The sequence below is a fragment of the Elephas maximus genome, chromosome 12 (assembly GCF_024166365.1).
Source record: "Elephas maximus indicus isolate mEleMax1 chromosome 12, mEleMax1 primary haplotype, whole genome shotgun sequence".
Lineage (NCBI taxonomy): Eukaryota > Metazoa > Chordata > Mammalia > Proboscidea > Elephantidae > Elephas > Elephas maximus.
Window position 1 is genome coordinate 59,706,135 of NC_064830.1, and position 21,822 is coordinate 59,727,956.

A 21,822-nucleotide genomic window follows, 5' to 3' on the forward strand; every position below is an offset into this window, starting at 1 on the left:
CCGTGAAACATTTCGTAACATAGAGGAATCTGGAAGGCATTATACTGAGTGGAATTACTCAGGTGCAAAAAGACAAATATTGTATGAGACCACTATTATAAGAACTCAAGAAATAGTTTAAACAGAGAAGAAAATATTCTTTGATGGTTACAAGGGTGGGGAGGGAGAGGGGTATTCACTAATTAGATAGTAGACAAGAACTATTTTAGGTGAAGGGAAAGACAGCATACAGTACGGGAAAGGTCAGCACAACTGGACTAAACCAAAAGCTAAGAAGTTTTCTGGATAAACCAAACACTTGGAAGCCCAGAGTAGCAGGGGCAGGGGTCTCAGGACCGTGGTTTCAGGGGACATCTAGGTCCGTTGGCATAATAAACCCTATTAAGAAGACATTCTATATCCCATTTTGTCGCGTGGTGTCTGGGGTCTTAAATGCTAGCAAGAGGCCATCTAAGATGCATCAATTGCTCTCACCCCCCCCCCCCCCGGAGTAAAAGAGAATGAAGAACATCGAAGATACAAGGTAATTACAGGCTCAGGAGATAGAAAGGGCCACATAAATAAGAGACTACATCAGCCTGAGACCAGAAGGACTAGATGGTGCCTGGCTACAACCAATGACTGTCCTGACAGGGAACACAACAGAGAACCCCTGAGGGAGCAGGAGAGCAGTGGGATGCAGACCCCAAATTCTCATAAAAAGACTAGACTTAATGGTCTGACTGAGACTAGAGGAATCCCAGCGGTCATGGTCCCCAAACCTTCTCTTGGCCCAGGACAGGAACCATTCCCAAAGACAACTCATCAGACATGGAAGGGACTGGACAATGGGTAGGAGAGAGATGCTGACGAAGAGTGAGCTACTTGTATCAGGTGGACACTTGAGACTGTGTTGGCATCTCCTGCCTGGAGGGGAGATAGGAGGGTAGAGAGGGTTAGAAACTGGCAAAATTGTCACGAAAGGAGAGACTGGAAGGAGGGAGCGGGCTGACTCATTAGGGGGAGGGTAAGTGGGAGTATGGAGTAAGGTGTATATAAGTTTATATATGACAGACTGACTTGATTGGTAAACTTTCACTTAAAGCACAATAAAAATTATTAAAAAAAAAAAAAAAAGATCAGACTTAACGGTTGGACGGAGACTAGAAGAATCCGGATGGCCATGGTCTCCAGACCTTCTGTTAGCCCAAGACTGGAACCATTCCCAAAGCCGGCTCTTCAGAGAGGGACTGGACTGGACTATAAGATAAAAAATGATACTGGTGAGGAGTGAACTTCTTGGCTCAAGTAGATACATGAGACTGTGGGCAGCTCCTGTGTGGAGACAAGAAGGCAGGGGGAAGAGAAGGTGGCTGAATGGACACGGGGAATACAGGGTGGAGAGAAGATGTGCGCTCTCTCATTAGGGGCAGAGCAAGTAGGAGTACATAGTAAGGTTCATACGAATTTTTATATGAGAGACTGACTTCATTCGTAAACTTTCACTTAAAGCACAATAAAAAGAAAAAAGTGGGTTGTGCCTGACACTCTCCATAGAGGGCAGCGCTGGTGGGTCTGAGCACCAGTCTCTGTCCCCAACCTGCTCTGCGATTGGAAGCGCAGCAGCTGACCCCCCCCCCCCACGAGTCCTCCTCTTCTGGAGGAAGGCTGCTGAGTGGACACTATGCTGCTCGCGCACATCCTTAGCATAGTCAGTCCGCTTAAGATCCTTTCACGTCCTGCCTCCTGCCCCCCATAATGGGCTTTCCCTCTGGGGACCCAAGCTGGCCTGGAGCCTTTTAAAAAGACTGGCTATGGGATATAAGATAAACATACAAAAATCAGTTGGATTCCTCTACACCAACAAAAAGAACATCAAAGAGGAAATCACCAAATCAATGTCATTTACAGCAGCCCCCAAGAAGATAAAATACTTAGGAATTAATCTTACCAGGGATGTAAAAGACTTATAAAAAGAAAACTACAATATACTTCTGCAAGAAACCAAAAGAGACTTAGGTAAGTGGAAGAACATACCTTGCTCGTGGATAGGAAGACCTAACATAAAAATGTCTATTTTACCAAAAGCAATTTATACATGTAATGCAATTCCGATCCAAATCCCAACGACATTCTTTAATGAGATGGAGAAACAAATCACCAACTTCATATGGAAGGGAAAGAGGCCCTGGATACATAAGGCATTACTGAAAAAGAAGAACAAAGTGGGAGGCCTTAAACTTTACCTGATTTTAGAACCTATTATACCACCACAGCAGTCAGAACAGCCTGGTATTGGTGCAACAACAGATACATAGATCAATGGAACAGAATTGAGAATCCAGACATAAATCCATCCACATATGAGCAGTTGATATTTGACAAAGGCCCCAAAACAGTTAAATGAGGAAAAGACAGTCTTTTTAACAAATGGTGCTGGCATAACTGGATATCCATCTGCAAAAAAAATGCAACAAGACCCATACTTCACTCCATGCACAAAAACTAACTCAAAATGGATCAAAGACCTAAACATAAAATCTAAAACGATAAAGACCATGGAAGAAAAAATAGGGACGTTAGGAGCCCTAATACATGGCATAAACAGTATACAAAACATTATAAAGAATGTAGAAGAAAAACTGGATAACTGGGAGCTCCTAAAAATCAAACACCTATTCTCATCCAAAGACTTCACCCAAAGAGTAAAAAGACTACCTACAGACTGGGAAAACGCTTTTAGCTGTGACGTTTCTGATCAGCGCCTGATCTCTAAAATCTACATGATACTGCAAAAACTCAACTGCAAAAAGACAACCCAATTTAAAAAATGGTCAAAAGATATGAATACACACTTCACTAAAGAAGACATTCAGGTAGCTAACAGATATATGAGGAAATGTTCACGATCATTAGCCATTAGAGAAATGCAGGTCAAAACTGCAATGAGATTTCATCTCACTCCAACAAGGCTGGCATTAATCCAAAAAACACAAAATAATCAATGTTGGAGAGGCTGTGGAGAGATTGGAACACTTGCTGGTGGGAATGTGAAATGGTACAACCACTTTGGAAATCGATTTGGCGCTTCCTTAAAAAGCTAGAAATAGAACTACCATACGATCCAGCAATCCCACTCCTTGGAATATATCCTAGAGGAATAAAAGCCTTTACACAAACAGATACATGCACACCCATGTTGATTGCAGCACTGTTTACAATAGCAAAAAGATGGAAGCAACCAAGGTGTCCCATCAACGGATGAATGGGTAAATAAATTATGGTATATTCACACAGTGGAATACTACACATCGATAAAGAACGGTGAGGAATCTGAAACATTTCATAACAATGAGGAACCTGGAAGGCATTATGCTGAGTGAAATTAGTTGCAAAAGGACAAATATTGTATAAGACTACTAATATAAGAACTTGAGAAATAGTTTAAACTGAGAAGAAAACATACCTTTGTGGTTACGAGAGGGGTATTCACTAATTACATAGTAGATAAGAACTACTTTAGGTGAAGGGAAAGACAGCACACAATACAGGGGAGGTCAGTACAATTGGAGTAAACCAAAAGCAAAGAAGTTTCCTGAATAAACTGAATGCTTTGAAGGCCAGCATAGCAGGGGCAGGGGTCTGGGGACCATGGTTTCAGGGGACATCTAAGTCAATTGGCATAATAAAATCTATTAAGAAAACATTCTGCATCTCACTTTGAGAGTGGCGTCTGGGGTTTTAAACGCTAGCAAGCAGCCATCTAAGATGTATCAATTGGTCTCAACCCACCTGGATCAAAGGAGAATGAAGAACAGCAAGGACGCAAGGTGATTACAAGCCCAAGAGACAAGAAAGGGCCACATGAACCAGAGACTACATTATCCTGAGACCAGAAGAACTAGATGTTGCCCGGCTACAACCGATGACTGTTCTGACAGGGAACGCGACAGAGAACCCCTGAGGGAGCAGGAGAGCAGTGGGATGCAGACTCCAAATTCTCATAACACCAGACTTAATGGTCTGACTGAGAGTAGAAGGACCCCGGTGGTCATGGCCCTCAGTCCTTGTATTGGCCCAGGACAGGAACCATTCTGACATGGATTGGACTGGACAACGGATTGGAGAGGGATGCTGGTGAGAAGTGAGCTTCTTGGATCAGGTGGACACTTGAGACTATGTTGGCATCTCCTGCCTAGAGGGGAGATGAGAGGGTGGAGGGGGTTAGAAGCTGGTGAAAAGGACACGAAAAGAGAGAGAGGAGGAAGAAGGGGGGGCTGTCTCATTAGGGGGAGAGTAATTGGGAGTGTGTAGCAAGGTGTATATGGGTTTTTGCGTGAGAGACTGACTTGATTTGTAAACTTTCACTTAAAGCGCAATAAAAACTAAAAAAAAAAAAAAAGATTGGCTAATGGTCCAGCCACTTCAAGTTGCTGATCGGCAGCCAGGTGGGCAGGGTAGGAGACCAGCACCCATACAGCCTAGGGCCCTCACCCGCTGGCCCGTGGGGAGCTGGGGGTGGGAAGGCCGTGGCACTGCCCCACGGACTCACCCTGATACTTGGTGTAGAACAAAAGCAGGTGTCCTCACACATTCATACTCAGTCACTGGTGCTCTCAGATTCCAGGAAGATGACTCATTTTATTTTGGGATTTAGAAATAGAAATATTTTTGGAGGTGCATGAGAAAGCAGAAAATGGCAGCTGCTATGGGTTGTTTATTTTGCTTTTGTGGACATGTCCAGGTTGCTTTGGGCATTTGACCTGAGCCTTGGCGATGAGAGGCGCGCACCTGGCTCTGGGCCGTGTAGGCAGCTGGTGGCATGGTGGGGGTGCAGAGACAGCTGCCCACTGACCCTGGCCCTTCCGCAGGTGCCAGTGAAGCACGTGTATCGCGTGCTGCAGTGCCAAGAGGAGGAACTCACGCAGATGGTGTCCACCATGTCTGACGGCTGGAAGTTTGAACAGGTGAGGAGCTGGCCAAGCCCTGGAGACAGCTGGTGATCTACCCTGCTGGTGCCGTACATCTCATGATAAGGCACAATGTCCGCAGGCGGCGGGCCTGGGGACCAGCAGTGAGGCACTGGCCCCAATGGCCTCGGTGCCTGCTTAGTTACTGGCCTGACAGCACCCCTCTTGGTTTGCATTCAGGCCTGCCTTTTGGGAAACGCAGGGCCCAGGCTGCCCCTTATCCCTTGCCATCTTGTCTGTCTACCTGGGGCCCAGTCAAGCTGCCTACCGTTCTGCAGGTTTCCTCAGGTGGCCGAACCCCTCCCTCAGTGCCCCCTCGAGTAGGCCTGCTTTGTGCACTGCTCCCCGACCTGGAACCCACAGGGAGACCTGGAGTGAGCAGCCCTTTAGCCACATTTTGGCTCCATAATTCCACCATTAGCATCCCCTCTAACCTTTTAGTGGTTTCCTTTGGTTCATTTTGCATTTTGAAAGTGTTTGTAGCTGTGTGGGGGTACCTGGCCAGAGGAACTTTTCAGCTCTTAGCCCTGGTGCAACTGGCCCTAGGCCAGAGCCTGGGTGACCCATAGGAAGTGGTGTGTCCAGGGCTGGGCCATGGCTGGACACAGACTGAGAAGTGGGGGAAGATGACTCCCTGTGCCCACCTCCCAAACTTAGGCAGCCCTGTCTTCACTCTTTTCTGCTGGGCTCCAGTGCCAGCCCAAACCCTGCCTGTCTCCCCTTCCACTCCCCTGGGGTCTGTCCTCGAGGTCACTGAAGGTCAGTCTGCAGGTCCTGCCTTCCCCTGGGAGCTCACACACAGCCTGGCACATGTGCAATGCATATACACATGTGGACCGTCCAGTAGGAAGCTTCTGTCGCTTCCTCCCTTGACTGCTTTGCTCCCCTTGCCCCAACCTAGTCAGCATCTCCTTGGGCCAGTTAAGATACTGGGACAGAGAAATGTTGGGGGTCCACTGAGGAGAAGAGAGCCTGTCCCAGCATGCCGCAGGATCGTAGTTATGTGTGCATGCATGAGCGTGTGTGTACGTGTGGAACACAGATGTGCATGTGGACATTTTGGGAGTCTGTTTCCCGCAAGTTCATTGAGAGCCTTTGCAGAGGCCAACCCTTGTCTTGGGCACAGTGTCCCTCTATGGGTTGTGGAGGCCGTGGTGCTCCCCAAACTGATGTCCAAGCCATGTCCTGCACTGGTGTTAGTGCCTCGGGTGGGCAGCTGGTGGGCTATGTGTGTTTAGGGTGTGTGGCCGCCAGGCTGCATGGGCTTGGGGTGGGTGGGCTGCGTGGTTGGGTGGTAGGTTGTGTGGGGTAGGCGGCCGGCCGGCAGGCTGTGTGGATCTGGGGTGGGTGGCTGACGGGCTTTGTGGGCTTGGGGTGGTCAGCCGGCGGGCTTTGCCCTGAGGACATAATGCAGCCTGTCCCTTCCTTCTAGCTGGTCAGCATTGGTTCCTCTTACAACTACGGGAACGAGGACCAGGCCGAGTTCCTCTGTGTCGTCTCCAAGGAACTGCACAACATGCCGTACGGCATGGCCAGCGAGCCCAGTGAGAAAGCCAAGGTGGGTGTGGTGGCTGTAGTCTTCCAGGGGTATCCATAGGGTGAGGCTGTCTGCTGGCCAGGTGAGGGGCTCGTTTTCCTCTGCTCTTGCTGAGCTGTGACACGCAGCTGCCTGGGGTTGTCGTGATATTTCTTGGGCTTGTTGTCCTGTAACTGGCCTCACTTGTCAGCAAGGGTCCCTGGTTCGAGGACACAGTGAGGCTGTGGGGCCAGGCAGTGAAGCCTCTGCTTTTTTGGGCAACGCAGGTCCTTGTTCCCAGGGGCAGCTTTGGTATGAGGGGGCTTGAGCCTCCATGTAAGCAGCCCTCTCGGTCTCGTCTGCCTGCTTGTGGGGGGCTTCGTAGAAGGAGGGTCACCTGCAGCGTCTGTGACTTCTGGACCCACGGAGAGGGCCTTGGCCAGTCCCTGTGGAGTTTGCATCCTGAGGATGCTAGGTACCTCAGGGTGAAGGACGGGGAATTGGCAGGGCTGGGGGCAGCAGCTGTCCCAGGAGTGACAGATTCCTGTGGCCCACCGTCAAGGCTGGGGGTCCTTGGCAGAGTGAGAGGTAGAGTGGGGTTCTGCAGGGGCCAGTTTGGGGCGCAGCCCAGGTAAAGGCTCCGGGTATTGCCAAAGAACATTCAAGAAGCAGTCAGCCATGTGGAACTTTTAACTGACGGCAAGAGCCAGGGCAGTGGCCTGCGTGGCCTCTGGCCACCACATGTCTGCTCCTGTGGCCATCATCCCTGCTAGAAGCAGCCCTCCAGGTCTCCCTCTGGAGTCTGGTCATTGCTCCGTGGTCACAGCTCCCATGGCTACTGCCTGGTGCTGTGCCTCTGGGTGTGAATGGGCTAGCACTCCCTGCCTCACATCAGAAATGGTGGGAGACGGGGTGTCAGACTCTCCAGGTATGGGGCTGGGTGGTAACAACCCAGAAATTCACATGCCTAGAGGGGTCCCGGCCAGTGAGGTGCCTTTGAGGAAAGGCTGGAACTAAGGGACAGTGGGTGCGGGGACTCTGCGCCCCTTCTCCAGTGTGATCTGCACCCATGAGCAGAGGGGGATCTGTGCCATGGAGCTGGGCCCACCTGCTCCAGAGCACCCCTGCCTGGGTTCTTGTCCACCCCGTGTGTGCCTCATTGCTGCCTCCATGGGCTGAGACCCTGTGTGGCTGGTTCTTCCCCCTGCCTCCCATCCACCCCTCACTGACCAAGCTTCTCTCCTCCCACTGCCGCTGCAGCCAGAGCAAGGAGGAGCCAGGTCCCTGTGGCAATGAGCCCAACTAGCGTGAAGGTCATGGTGAGACTGCAGTCTGAGACCTCCCATACTCTTTTGTTGTCTTTCTTGACCCGCACCTGCTGGCCCTGCCCACCATAGCGCCTATAGTTGGCAGAGATCTCCCCACTGTCCGAGGTGCTCACCTTGTAGATTGCAATAGGAGCCACCTGGTTGTGAGTGCACTCTGTTCCTGGGGGGGGTGTCCTTCTCACAGCATCCCCAGAGCAGAGGGACTCACTGTGCTGCAGTGGTCTCTGGGTCTCTGTCCAGCTACCTGTGATGGAGATTTCACTCCCTTCCAGCCCCCCATGCCCGGGCCTGTAAACAGCAATGCCCCGCCACCCCCGCGCGCCCCGTGCCCAGGGCTGCAGGCAGCATACAGCAGGGCCTGGTGGAACCAGCTAAAATAGGCGACAGTGTGTTAGAGGGGCGACAGGGGCCGCTCCCAGGCCTGCAACCTCATGTCACGGATAGGGAAATTGTGGCCCATGCCCTCCCGGGGAGAATATCATTCTGGTGGCACCTTGCTCCCACTGGGCCCACAGGATGGGAGTCTCACCCACTGCCCTGCTTAGTGCTCGGTATGCAGGAGAGCCTGGGGCAGGCATATGCCAGCCATGGGCCTGAGTCATGGCACCCAGCAGCACGTGGGCGCACCAGGGGTTGGTGGACCTGGCGCCGTCACTGCCTGGCTCTGTCCAGCTGCAGGCTGAGTGTGCGTGCGTGTGGTTTTAATGGCCAAGTGCCTAGTGACGCCCTCGGTTTTGCCTCCTGGCCCTTGGAGAGAAGCTGGCTGAGCCCAGGGTTAGACCAGCACTGTTCTGTGGAAACCGTGTGCTGCACGGCAGCGGCATGCAGTTTCTAGTTGCCGCTTTAAAAATAAACGGGAGCAGGTGAAACTCTTTGCCAATAACATGAGCCCAACACAAGCAGAGTTTCATTTCAGCATAAACTACCAACCATCTGCCTTTCTTCCTGTCTCTTACTTGAAGCCTCCAGGTCTGGGGTGTCTTTGCATCGACAGCTTGCTCACCACGCTGCGGGCTCGACTGGCTCACATGCCTCCACCCCCAGTTATTTATGGAAAGCCTGCCGTCCAACGTGCCCTATCTCAGGGGGGTCTGGGCAGTGAGGGGGCTATGGGGGTACAGGACTAGCTGTGAGAGCAGCCCCCAGGACAAAGCCCCGCAGGATTGGAGCCTACCAGACCTCCTGCCTGCACGTGGGGTGCTCTTCGGGCACACAGGCCTGGTGCACTCGAGACTCAGGCCGTGGGGACAGAGGGGACAGGCCTCTGGACAGGACAGTGTGGCAGGCTGGTGGGGTGCAGGACAAGGGATCCTTGCTGTGCCTGGTCAGGTGGTGTGTCAGTGAACTGAGTGGCCACAGGAAGAGCAGGTCGGGGGCAGGGGGCAGTGCTGGCCAGTGGCTGGTGTGGAGGGAGGGAGGGAGGAAAGGAGGAGGTCCTTCTGAGCAGGTTGGGGTGCCTGAGAGGAGGGCCCCGGTCTGCTGGCTCCTTCCCAAAGCCGCCCACACCCTCCCTGAGGGTGGGTGGGTGCTGCTGCTTGGGTTTTCCTGGAGAAGGGAGTAGGGGACGGTTGCCCTGGAGGGGCTTGCAGGCTGGCGTGGTGGGAAGTCAGTGGGTCCCAGTGGGCCATCCCACCTCAAGGGCAGTGCCCTGTCTCAGGCGCCTGAGCCTCGAGGTCTCAAGGAAGCCCAGGGGCCTTGAGGTCCCAGGTGGCGGGTGTGGCTGTGTGCAGCGGCCTGAGCCTGGATGTCGGCTGTAAGGGACGTGCTGCCGCTTCTGCCCAGGCCCCCGCTTCACTCTCTGTACTTGGTCTTTTTCAGATTTTGCAAGAGCGAGGCTCAAGAATGTGAAGACAGTATTGACAGCTGAAAAACTTTTTAATTTTCCCAAGATGCAGCTGGCTGCCACACCGAGGGAGCCTGGCCATGAGGAGGAACCTGCTTGTGACAATTCTCTCTAGAAAGCAGGTCTGAGGGGTAGTGAGGACAGGTTGGGTTGAGGCTGGCAGACTGGGCATCAAGGCCACCCAGGACCTGCCAGACGCGACTGACCCGTAGGGAGTGACTCTTTTTTTAATCATTGAAGATCACTTAAAGAACAGCATTCTTGGTGCTACTTAAACAGTCCCTAAAGAGCAGTGTGCCCCCACAGAAAGTAGCTGGTTGCCCATCTGCTATGGGACGCCTGGATCTGGGCATCCTGGGCGCCTTTCTGCCACGTCTTTATGCTCCTGTGGACCGAGGATCGATGGGCCAGAGGCACCTGACTGACGCGGCCTTGCATCTCCTGCTCCTGCCTCTGCCTCTGGTGGTGGGTTTTCCTCTCAGCCATGCTTCCGGCACAGCTGCATGGATGAGCCGTGGCGGCTCACTTTGTATTTTCCAGGCAAGAGAACCGTCCGTTCTTCCTAGTGTGGTAGATGGCCAGGCGTTTTACTTTTTAGAAATGCCTGTAAGTACTGCTGCACTCTAGGTCGGTCCTGTCCACTAGCTTAAGGAGAGTCAAGGTTTGCCTCATCCCATAAACGGGCTCATGTGATGCTGCTTCTGTGGGTGCCTTTGTTGTGCCTGTTATGGTGTCGGGCAGGGGAGGCTCCTGGGTAGAAGCCCTGGATTCCTTGGAAAGTTCTGGGTGTTTACACACATCACGTGTGTCTGTCTTTCTTGCCTGCTCTCGTTTCCTTTGTCTAACTATGCAGTTCTCTCATGTTTTGGGACGTTTGAGACACACGCTGCCTGCACAGGCTCGACTCACTTGGCGAGCCACGAGCTGCTGGGACCCTGCCACCGACAGCCGTTAGCACGCTCCAAGTTTACTGCACCGGCGGCGGGCATCAGAGGTGGAAGGACGTGGTGGGCTAGGCTGATTCTGCTTCTCAAGCCCTGGCTGTCCCAGGCAGCTGTGCACACTGACCACTGGGGCTGCTGATTCGTAGGTCAGAGGCTCTGACACCCTCTAGTTTCAAATACTTCTGGAGACTTCTTGCCCCTGCCCTCTTCTCCTTTGCCAATAATCTGGCTAACTGAGTTCTCCAGCATCTAGACTTACCTCCTTCTTTTTGTACAGTCTATCGTACGTTTTTACGTGCTTGGCTTAAATGGTTTATATGGAACCTTTCTATAAAGCGGATGTAGCTGTCACTGACTGCGCCAACTCAGCGGAGCCCGGGGGGGAGGTGGCCCTTTTCTTGGCAAGGGGGCGGGCTCTGTAGGGAGCTGCTGGCCATTTGGCGGCACTTGACTTACGACCTTGACATGATAGATAGGTTTGTGGTTTTTTAATTTAAAGATGTTAAGACTTAATCCGCTAAAATTTATTCCAAGGGGATATTTATACTTTTATACTTTTTTAGGTGTCCACGTTTTATCAGCTTACAGTTTAATGCCTAAGTTCCCCCTGAAAATAGCAAATAAAGTTGCGTATTTATGAATGAGCATAACAGCTGTTAGTGTCGTAAACTACACCAAGAGGCCACAGGAACAGCCTGTGGCGGCCCCTGTGCTGCTCCTCCACCTGCCACGGAGCCCCCCAGGTTTCTGCTGGGCGAGTTGGCAGTGTCTGCATGTCCATCCGTCCGTCCGTGGGTCTGTCTGCTGTCAAGCTTGAGAGCTGGCAGCTCCCAGCTCAGCCAGGTCAGCCCGGCCACCTTGCTGACCTCCTGGTCAGTGTCAACTCATCCAGGGGATGAGCACCCTCATCGGAGTGACTTTTTAAGTGCCAAGACCTCCAGTTCTCTTTGTCCACACATCTGGGGTCTGGCCCTTGGGCAGCTGCTCTGGCTCTCCCTGGTGACCACTCTGCACAGGTGTCTGGACCTGGCAGCTGCAGCTGGGTCCATGTCCCCAGAGCACTGTGGCTCCAGGAGGCCCCGCGATGTCTCTGGCCCCAGGGTGCTGGAGCTCCAGCTTGGTTGGTGTCTGCAGGCCACCCCGCACTCTGCGTCCTGCCTGCCCGCGGGGAGGGAACCCAGATTCTGCTCTGTGGAGTTGGCTTTCTGAACAGCCCTGACCTGCCATTTGCTGCTCGCCGGACACCCGCAGAAACCTGCACTGCCCTCAGTGCCTGGGGCATCCCGGGGGAGCCCTGAGCACCTTTGCCTATGTGCAGGATTGACAGGGACCTGGATCATTCTGTCCTCGCTGTTCTCACGGCCTCTGGGCAAGGAAGGTGCCTGCCACTCCAGGGCCCTCAAGCTTGGCCCAGCTTGCCAGCCCTAAGGGGAGGGGCAGTGACAGGGCCTGGGGGGAAGTCAGCTTGTGGGTGCTCAGCACTGGGACTCCTGTGAGTTCATGCCTGCAACCTTCCAGGCACCGCCTGGGGCCGGCACCGCCGCTCCTCAGCCCCTTGCTTCCTGCACCTTCCATCCTCCCCGTTGCTGAAGGCCATGGCTGGCCTGGAGAGGGCCATGTTGTCTGCCCCAGCCTGCACCTCCAGTCTGAGCCAGTCTGTTCTCCAGAGAAGTCACTGCAGCTGGAGGGCCCTGCGAGCTCCCCTGCCCATCACTGAGGCTGCTGCTCCCATCAGAGGCCCCCACCCCAGGAGAGGGCAAATGGCATCTCAAGAACAAGCCTTGCAGGTCTGTGGTGCTTCTTTCAAGTACATGTGACGTTAAGCTTCTCTGGACTGTCAACCACAAATAAACCTGTTCTCCCCTAAAACACTTGGTCTGGGCCAGGGCATTCTCCATTCCTGCGGATGTCTGCCGTGGGCCTCGGTGGCAGTTCAGCAGATGGTAGCTGTGAGCGGTGCCTGGCCACATGCTGCTCACTGTCTTGCACAGCCTGACTCACCCTCCCAGCGGCAGGCACTAGGGATGCAGAAGCTGGGTGTGCACTGTCGCTCTGGGGTCTGCACACCTGGCCACAGCCCCCGGTCCTTTCAGCTCTACACTCCACTCTAGTAGAGGCAGGAGGATGAGGAGGGTGGTGGGGGCCAGGGACAGCAGCCTAGAGGGGCAGATGGGGTGATGAGCCCCAAAGAGCAGACACTAGTCCTTGACCCAGTGGCAGGCAGGCTTCACCCCAGGTCTCCCCACTAACACGGTTCCCTTAGGCGCTACAAAAGGGCTGCTGTACTACCCAGGGTCCACAGCATCCTCTCCAAGACTGGGGCCTGGGTCAGCTCAGCCAGATGGCCCAGAGCTTTTCCTCAGAGCCTACCCTCCAGGACTCTCAGCCGGTCCCCCATTTGCTGGGGCCGCACTGCACCTGCCTCCCCCATGGGATGCTGAGCACCTGGAGCCCCAGGACTGGGGTCACCCTGTCCCTGGTCTCAAGGAGCTCTGCAAACACCCAGAGAGGGCCACTGCGCGGCCAGTGGGGGGTGGCGCATCCTTCCTGCCTCTCAGCAGAGGGGACATGAGGGAGGTGCACTTGTTTGTTCCACTCCGTCCCCAGGGCTAGGTCACAGCAGGTGCTCGCCAAGTGGTTATTGATTCCTTCCCTAAATAGCCAGTGCCAGTGCCTCCCAGCACTGTGGTGGGCAACTGTGCCTGTGTGTACATGCATGTGTGCATAGGTGTTTATGGGTGTGTGTGTGCATGGGCATGTGTGTGTGGAAGGGTGTGCATGCAGGTGAGTACGCATGGGTGTGTGCAGGTGAGTGCATGTGTGTACATAGGTGAGCATTGCATGGATGTGTTCATAGGCATGCATACGTGTGTATGTGCACAGGTGTACGTGTACCCAGGTGAGCGTGTGCATGGGTGTGTGTGCATGCTGCTGGACAGTCTGCCACATGCAGCAGAAGCTCCCTGCTTTCAGGAATGGGCCTGCATGAGTAGGGGGTGCTGCCCATCTGGCTGCAGAAGAACACCCGTGGGCAGTCCTCACCCGGCTAAGACACAGGCCACATCGAGCGGGGCCGGGTTGCGGGCAAGGCCGGAGTGTGCAGGTGGATGGAGCTGGAGACCTGTTTGCGCTGGATGTAGAGTAACCAGCGGCAGGTGGGGAAAGGGCGGTCCAGACGAGCCTGACAGGTGTGGGCAGAGTGGGCGGGTGCACTCCCTCTATCTGTCGCTCAGCCTGGCGGTCCTCCGCAAACACTCAAGGCAACAAACAGGCTGACACACGGGTGGAAGCAGGGATTACTCGAGTCATGCATCCGGGGGCGAAGCCTCCTGGGAGGGGCCGGGCACAGGTGTCCCTGGTGACACTCCAGCCCCTCCCGCTGGGAAGCCCCGCCCCCCCACTTTTCCCTTCTCCTACTAAGGTTCCTCGCCTCTTACCCCACCTGGGGCATCGGCCCCCAACTCACAGCTCCTTCGGACCTGTGACCCAGCTCCTGTCTTCCCCCTAAGGACTCTCACGGCAGCAGGCCCGGAGGTTGGGAGTTTATTGGAGGATGAACATAAATAAAAATACTGGGCATGGAGGGTGGAGAGAATTGGAGAACTATTTACAAATGTACACGGTGGCCGGACTCTGCGGCGGGCTCGGGGCTCAGAGCACCGTGAGCAGGGCCGAGAGGACCAGGAGTACGGCGTGGGCGCCCAGGCAGGACGCCAAGTTCCGACCTTGCGGGTGCTGAAACGGGGGGTGGGGAGGGTCTCGCTTCTGGCCCCCTCTGGCGTCCGCAGCCTGGAACTGCAGGTCGGGGATAATCCGGTGGATCCAGTCGTGGTGGGCAGTGACCCGGATATAGACGCCTGGGCGGTTCCGGCGGGCGCAGCCCTCTCCCCAGCTGATCACCCCGGCCTGTAGCCAGGACTGGTCCACGAGGCACACCAAGGGGCCCCCCGAGTCACCCTGCGAGGGGAGCAGAGGCCAGCATCAGGGCATAGATAGGGGACCCCCGAGTCCACAGGGACCTAAGAGCCAGTCTCTGCAGGTGCAAACGTGTACACACGCACACACGCGTGCACACACGCACCTAGACACGCATACACAACATACATGCACATATACACACGCACACATGCACGAACGCACATGCTCACACATCCATGCATGCATTTGCATACACACCATGTACACAAAAGCGTGTACTTCATCCCTGGGCCTGTCTTCCTTCTCCTGCCTGTCCATCTCCCGCTTAACTCCCCTCCCTAGCTCCCTTCCTGCCCAGCCCCCCACCCCCTTGTTAGTCCTTTTTTTCTCTTGTCTGAGGCGCCTGTTTCCTGCCCTAACTCACCTAATGATGTGTATTAAAAATGCAGATTCCTGGGCCCTGCCCCAGACCCATTGCATCCGGCTCTCCTGGGGTGGGCCCAGGAATCTACTTTTTAAAAACAGGTTCCCAGATGGTCGAGGCATAAATGGGCCTGAGAAGTCCGTGTAACCAGCGCCTCACCCTGACTGGACCAGCTCCTCCCATGACCTGGCTAGTGGGCAGGCTGAGCCCCCGGGTGGCTGGCCCCTTGGCCCACCTTGCAGGCATCCTTCTTGCCCTCAGCGAAGCCGGCGCACAGCATGTCGTCCTTGATGGTTTGGGGCTGGAAGTCAGAGTTCATGTCTGTGTCCTTGCTGTAGAGCCAATTGCATTTCAGTGTGTCGATGATGGGCACCCCCAGCTTCTGCAGGACTCGAGGGCTGGGCAGGGGGTCTGGGGAGGGGAGAGGCCACTGCCGCTCAGAAGACAGTCCAGTCAAGGACCCCAGCTCTGCCCCTCCCTACTTCTTGTTTGGCTTTAGATCTTCTCCTCTGGCTCAGGGCTTTGAGGAACGGATTTCCTTGTTCCCTCCTTCCAAGCTGCAGCCTGGGCTGTTTCTCTCTCCCTCTCTCTTCTTCCCCATGGCTCCTCCTTCTGGGCTTGCTGCCTCTTTCCCAACCCAACCTACCCATTTGAGTAGAAAGCATGTGTACCCATATCGCAGAAAAAGATCGTTGGTTCAGAGTGGCCCCCAAGCTGCCCAGGACCTTCTCAAGGCATTCTTTCCTAGCTCTGCCCCTTTACCTTGCTCACTGGGGCTGCCCCAACCGGTGACGAAGCAGTTCATGCCAGCCTTGAAGACGACTGAGGGGTCAGGCAGGCACACAGGGATGATATAGTCTGTGAAAGTTACTGCATCCTCCAGCTCCACCAGGGCCACGTCAGCACTGGAGGCCATTCCCTGGTACAGGGGGTTGCTCTCCACCCGCTTTACCCAGGCATACACAGCATGTGGCCCTGGCTTCACCAGTTGCCGTGCCCCCAGCAGGACCCGGTACAGGGACATTTCAGAGGTGCTGGCAGGAGAGAGCAGAGAGCTGGTGAGGCAGCCCCTCTGGGGCCTGAATGGCGATTGGTGGAGGTCGAGTGGAGAAGGGAGGTGGGGAAGCAGCAGGGGTTGCCCCTTACAGATCCAGAGTCTCTGTTTCCATGCAGACACTGCAGCCAGGCTGCTGTCTTTAATTCCCAGCCCCACCTTAGCCAGCTGGGTAACCTCAGGCAAGTCACCTAGCAAGCCCTCTGTGATTCAGTTTCCTCACCTGTCAAATGCGGACAGAGACAGTCCCCACCTGAAAGTCCTGCTGCCAGGATTGAAGGATATGGCCTGGCTTGTGCCCTTGAGGAGGGGGTAGCTGGGAGCCAGTGGCTTGGGTGCAGACCCAGCTCTGCCTGTGCACCTTGGTCAGGTGGCCTGCTGTCTCTGAGCCCAAGTTTCCCAACTTACAATGTGGGGTTGAAAGAATTGCCAACCTGTGGGGAAGGGAGCTGAGATGTCTGGAAACCCTGGTATGTGTGGGCTGCAGGGTTCAGAGCTCGGCAGCAGATTGGGTGGCCTGACCCCTTGCTCAGGGACTGCAGAGCTGAGTGCAGACCGGGTGGATGGAGGGAGGGACATTGTGGCCAGTCTTTGGGCTCAAATGTGCCCACAGAGTCCCAGCCAGGAGGGGAGGAGTCTTGGATTTGAAAGGTGGGAGGGGAGATAGTGAAGAGGGCTGGGGCGTGGAAGGAGCCTCTCTCTCTCGGGGGCTGGCAGGCATTTGCAGAGACAATGCCCCGGGGGACCAGCAGTGGGGGAGTGGACCCTCCCTACTGACCGGAGCAAGGCTGGGAGCAGCGGTTGCAACTGGAAGTTAGCCCTGGGGTTGGCCCTAGAGGAGCTTCTGGCTGGGAAGGCGGGTCAGGGCTGTATAAGGCTTCCACGGGGGTGGACAGTTTGGCCAAGTTTGAGCGCCCCAGCCCCTCTGGCCGGCCCGGGCCAGCTGTGGAGGGCGGGGCCGCCGGGCGCTGTCCGCGGTGCTGAGCCCCGGCCGGGAGGGACGAGGACTCACTTGGAGAAGCAGTGCGCGGCGGTGAGCACCCACCGCGCGGTGATGAGGCTGCCCCCGCAGAAGTGGCTTCCGTTGCGCTGGATGCTGACCTGCCACGGCCACTCGCGCTCTTGCGCGTTCTCCCCGCCCACCATCCGGTTTAGCATTCGGGGGCGACCGCAGGCTGGGGGGACACGGAGCGGGAGGGGCGCTCACCGACTGTTCCCAGGCGCTCGGATCCCAGACCACAACCCCCTGCCCCACCTCCCACCTCCGACTCAATTCCGGGGCCCTCCCTGCCGCTGCCCTGCTGGAGCCTCAGGTATGGGCTGACCCCACGAAGCCCGCTCCTCTGGGCCCTGACCTAGGCCCTATCCTGAGGTCTTCGGGGTGCGGGGGGGAGAGGGCAGATAATGCTTGCAAAACTCTGATCCCAAAACCTGACACGACACAGGGGCTGGGGAGGCTGGTTGATGTGCGGAGGGTCCTGGAAGGGGTGTGGTATGGCACCTTTGCATGGAAGACAACCAGAGGGGACTGTGGCAGCAGTGAGGAGGCAGAATTGCATCTGCTGTCAGAAAGAATTGCTCCCTGTTCTTGTGGCTTCCAGAAGCCTGTGGATTAGCTGACACGTAGAAAATAGTTATTTCTAAATGTTTGCGGTAGTGCTAACCGTGCTGAATCTCCTGTGTAAAAACCCCTCACACAATCCAAGCTTCAGGGCACACTGCACTTTCACTTTGTGCTGCCCAAACTCGAGTTGCTATTTCTTGATAAGGTTCATTTCTTCTCTGCTCCTAACAGAATAAGAATTTTGTTCCTCAACAGTGCATATGTGCATATGTGTGTGCACATGTGATAGTATATATAAAGTGGAGACAGGTGCTTTCCCCATTGCTTCAAGAGTCAGAATCCCCCTGTGGCTTATTCCGCAGCCAGTCTTGCAGTTCTCAGACAAGCTGGATCTCACCCACTCCCCCCCGCCGCCCCAGGGCCTTTGCATGCTCACCTCTTGATGCCTTGGTCCCCCGAGTCCCTGGAAGTGAGGAAAAAGGGGGTGATCAGCAATGTTGCAGAAGCCAGGGTCCACTCCTTCTCTGGCGAGCCCTGCCAGCAGCCCAGCCCCTCCCCTCTCCCACCCAGCCACAGAGGGACCTGGTAGGAGAGTCCCATTCAGTCCCTAGGCCTGGCTCTCTGGAATGTCCCCAGGCCCTGGCTTGTGGCCAGAGCTTGTCTGCAAGGCTGGGCAATCTCCTTGCCACACAGGGGCTGACCAGAGGACGCCAGTGAAGAAGAGCTCCTGCTTGGAGAGATGACTCTGCTCTTGTCCGCCAGAGGGTCTCTTCTCCAGACTCCACAACCATCATCATCTGGAAGGTCTGGGGGAGAGCTCTGGCCTCCAGCCCCCCAGAACAGCTCAGAGCTGGGGTACAGGAAGTATTCCTAGTGGGGGAGAGGGACTGCTTCTGCATTTCAAAGTTCTGAGCCCTTCTCACGGTCTGTTCCAGCAACTCTCCTCTAAGTTCTTCCCCAAGTCTAACTTCCATCCTGATAGCACAGCCCCAGCCCCACAGGCTCTCTGGCCCAGAAGTCATCATGGGTCCCCCAAAGGTGCAGGGTTCCCAAGAGCCCTCAGGCCTCCCAGTATGCTCTGTAGTTGGAGCCCAAGACCCCCTGGTGATCATGGCACTCCTCCCCCAGAGGAAGTCAGGGGACAGGCAGAGGAAAGAGGATGAAGGCTGTTCCCCATTTCTGGTTCTCCATTTCCCCAAATCCATTACCTCCCACACCACTGGAAATAGGAGCAGGGCCTGTTACTTGGCCTTTAACCAAGGATTGGAGCCTCCAGCCCAGCCTTGAGACCCCAGCCAAGGCTACAGCCCCCAGCCCAGTGACACTCAGAAAGTATGTGTCCACGGAGACTCTTCTCAACCTACCCACCCAGTCTGTCCAGTTTACTGGGGGCAGATGTTGTCAGAGCTGGAGTGGAGCCCTCAGAACAGGCCCCCCCAACCTCAGCCTCAGCATTTCCCCTAAACCTGACTCCTTCTGGGCTCCGAGGATGGGCAGCCGCTACTGGCCATCTCTTTGTTCTTTGACCAGAAAAGAAAACCAACTGGAGGGAGTTGGAGGACCATGAGGACAGGAAGTACCAGGCTGTGGCCATGCATCTCCATGGGGAGCCTGAGGACTCCAAGGATTTTTACAGAATCCCTTTCTTTCTGGTGGGCTACCAGCCCTAGGGGCCTACTCCCCAGTGCCATGGAGGGGAAATGAGGGTGCTGGTGAGTGGGGGCTGGGAGATGAAGCAGCAAGGAGGAAAGAAAGGGTCAGCTATGATGGGGCAAGAGGAGGGCGTGGACGCTGGGTGGCTGAGAAAGCACAGGGCAGGGACTGACCCTTTTTCAAAGCAGGGGTGCCAAGCATAAGGCAAAGTAGTGTCAGAAGTTGCCCTGGGCATCCTGCTCATGAATTTGTGTTAACAAGATGCCTTTTTAAAATGCAAATGACTGCAGAGGGGTATTCCTATCAGCCCTTCACTCTGTAGTATAATAGAGTTTGATTAGATTTATGACACCTGATCTCTCCCTTGCTCTTTCTGCCACAAAAAGATGCATGGATTCACTCATGCTCTGTCCTCCCTGGCATTAGCGTACTTTAGGTTCTTTTGCTCTTTCTGGGATTTTGCAAGAACCTCCCCTTGGATGTCCCACCTGAAGTGGCAGATCATATTGAGCCGTCCCTACTCACAGTGCTCAAGGCTCCCAGGATCAAGTCCAAACTCCTGAGGCCCAATGGGCTTTCTGAGGCTCCCTCAATCCAGACCACCCCTCTATCTGCTGTTACTTGTCAGTGCTGAGCTTTCTGGCCCTGGGGGTGGCAGGGGTTTGCTACGCCACCCTCTCTGCCTGGATTCCCCCTCCCAGGCTCTACAAGTCCAAATCCTAGTTGCTGATCAAGGCCAAACTGAAAGGCCTTCACCTCCTCTGAGAAGTCTTCCTTGCTTGCACTGCCCATCTGGGAAGCTTTCCTCCCTTCCCTGGGCCTCGAATGGCGCTGCCCAACTCATTATAGAGCTAGAAGCCTCCTTTTAGCTCACCCATGGGCCTGGGAGCTCCGTGGAGGCACGGCTGCATCTGGAGCCTGAGCTCATGGACTGCTTTGGGGGCAGAAGAAGAGTGGCTGTGGCCCATGGCTAACCAGGGAGGGGTAGCTGGGAGACCTGGGTGCTCCCGGGGGCTTCCAGTAGGGGGCTGGATGGGATGGCCAGTGTGTCAGGCCTGTCATCCCTGAGTCCAGGGCCCCAGTGCTTCCGGAGCTGGTTGGGATGCAGCTGGGCTGGCGGGGACAGGAGAGGCCTGGGGCTCTAGCAGAGAAAAGCCAGAGGCCCGGGGGAGGGGGGGGGTGCTGCGCCAGCAGTGGGCTGGGGGTGAGGGTGGCGTAGGAGTCCAGGCTCCTGGCCATGGCCTGTTTGGGAGGCCCCTGTCTCCACTTTGGCAGTGACCCCAATTACTCAGCCCCACCAGAGCAATCCCAACATACACACCCTAATGGAGCCAGACTCCCTCAAAGAATGCTATTATCCCTGTGCCAGGAGGGAGCAGGGGCAGGGGCAGGGAGGTGCGGCTCAGGCCCACTTGGGGCCCTGGCAGCCTGGGGGCCTCCTGTGGATGTGCCGACCTGGCATCTTTCTACCACTGAGAAGGAGGAAGCCTGGAGCCCGGCCACAGCCTGGGGTTACCGGCCCGGCCTGGGAGGTGACTTGAGGTCAGGGAAGTGTGATGGCTGCCAGGCTGGCTGGGCTGGCCCAGGAATGCGGAAAGATTTCCTTGGCAGAAAGGGGCCAGCCCCTCAGGGAGGGACCTGGTAGGGGGGCCCCCCGTGGCTGGCACCTGCTGACCCCACCCAGGATTGGGAGAGGGACCAATGCAGCTTTGCCTGCTCCTGCCACCACCCCCTTCTTCTCTGGGGGGACCCTCTGCAGCCTGCACCCTCGATCCAAGCTCTCTGCCAGGCACCCTTCACCAGCCTCCTAGGGCTTCTGGGATCAGGCAGTGGCAGCAGCTTCGCTACACAGCCCTGTCTCAGCTGATGGGGTCCAGGGGTTTGAGTTCAAATCCTTACCAAGTGACTGGAACACTTGGAGCCTCCAGGTTTGATCCGGGAGATGGGGAAGCCATAGCTGCTGCCCCAGAGTTTTAGGGGGATGCAGAGAGGCCAGGATGAGAGGAAGCAGGAGAAGCCCCAAGCACAGAGCTCCAGAAAGGGGGAGGCAGGAAGGGAAGCCCCAGTCGACATCACTGCTTGAGGGGGTCTCTCAGGCCTGCATCCAAGCCCGCCTCCCCTTCCCCACCCCATTCTCCTCCCCTCCCCTGTGGGTTATATGGAACCTTCTTACCGCCCCAGGGCACTACCACTGAGGAAAGAAGGGAGGCCTGTCCTGCAGCCCAGACCTGGCCCAGCCAGTCGGGGACCAGGCAGAGCTTGGGCTGGGCCTGAGAAGACCCCTAGGGGGGCAGCAGGGCTGCACCTGGACTCACCTAGCCTGAGCACAAGCAGCAGCAGAGCCACGGCTGGGGTCCTCATGTTCTCGGCCTGGGTGGGGGCACCGGGAGCACTAGCGAGCTGCAGGGCTCCATGAAGTGGGGTTTTATGCCTGTGGTGCTGCGTGTGGGTTCAGCTATGCTGCCTGACTTGTTGGCCCAGCCCGCCCAGCTCCTCTCCTGCAGGAAGGAGGTGCCCCAGGAGCCCCAGCTCTCTTGGCCTGGCCCTGAACCCACTAAACCCGGTGGGGCCAGACCTCCCACCCCACCCCAGCACCCCTTGGAGTTCTGGTGCTGAGGGCGCTGCCTTC

The 21,822-nt window shown here is 55.8% G+C and overlaps 2 protein-coding genes across 3 annotated transcripts in view; one reads left to right on the forward strand and one right to left on the reverse strand.

Annotated features, from left to right (window-relative positions):
• The window catches only part of KCTD5 (potassium channel tetramerization domain containing 5), a 28,699-nt gene extending 15,829 nt beyond the window's left edge, over positions 1-12,870 (forward strand). Inside the window, exons 4-6 of the mRNA XM_049902641.1 lie at positions 4,851-4,946; positions 6,382-6,507; positions 9,612-12,870. Of these exons, the coding sequence (XP_049758598.1) occupies positions 4,851-4,946; positions 6,382-6,507; positions 9,612-9,641 (252 nt within the window). The 3' untranslated portion in view covers positions 9,642-12,870. The remainder of the gene's footprint in view (positions 1-4,850; positions 4,947-6,381; positions 6,508-9,611) is intronic.
• Positions 12,871-14,111: 1,241 nt separating this feature from the next.
• Positions 14,112-21,592, reverse strand: PRSS27 (serine protease 27). 2 transcript variants are annotated; one of them, XM_049903562.1, is made up of 6 exons: positions 21,509-21,592; positions 17,977-18,003; positions 16,989-17,151; positions 15,685-15,956; positions 15,158-15,333; positions 14,112-14,537 (listed from the first exon to the last, which is right to left on the reverse strand). In XM_049903562.1, exons 1-6 carry the CDS (start codon positions 21,552-21,554, stop codon positions 14,232-14,234), a joined length of 990 nt encoding a protein of 329 aa, XP_049759519.1. In that variant the 5' UTR covers positions 21,555-21,592; the 3' UTR covers positions 14,112-14,231. The 2 variants fall into 2 exon arrangements, with proteins under 2 accessions (XP_049759519.1, XP_049759520.1); XM_049903563.1 differs by lacking the exons at positions 16,989-17,151; positions 17,977-18,003; positions 21,509-21,592 and adding an exon at positions 16,200-16,224.
• Positions 21,593-21,822: the final 230 nt, after the last annotated feature.

Coding starts and splice junctions, on each gene's coding strand:
- PRSS27 (XM_049903562.1), bottom strand. CDS start 21,554: ATGAGGACCCCAGCCGTGGCTCTGCTGCTGCTTGTGCTCAGGCTAG. Junction 18,004..21,508: donor GCTGCTTGTGCTCAGGCTAG/GTGAGTCCAGGT, acceptor CCTCACTTCCAG/GGACTCGGGGGACCAAGGCA. Junction 14,538..15,157: donor GCAAGAAGGATGCCTGCAAG/GTGGGCCAAGGG, acceptor CTCCCCTCGCAG/GGTGACTCGGGGGGCCCCTT.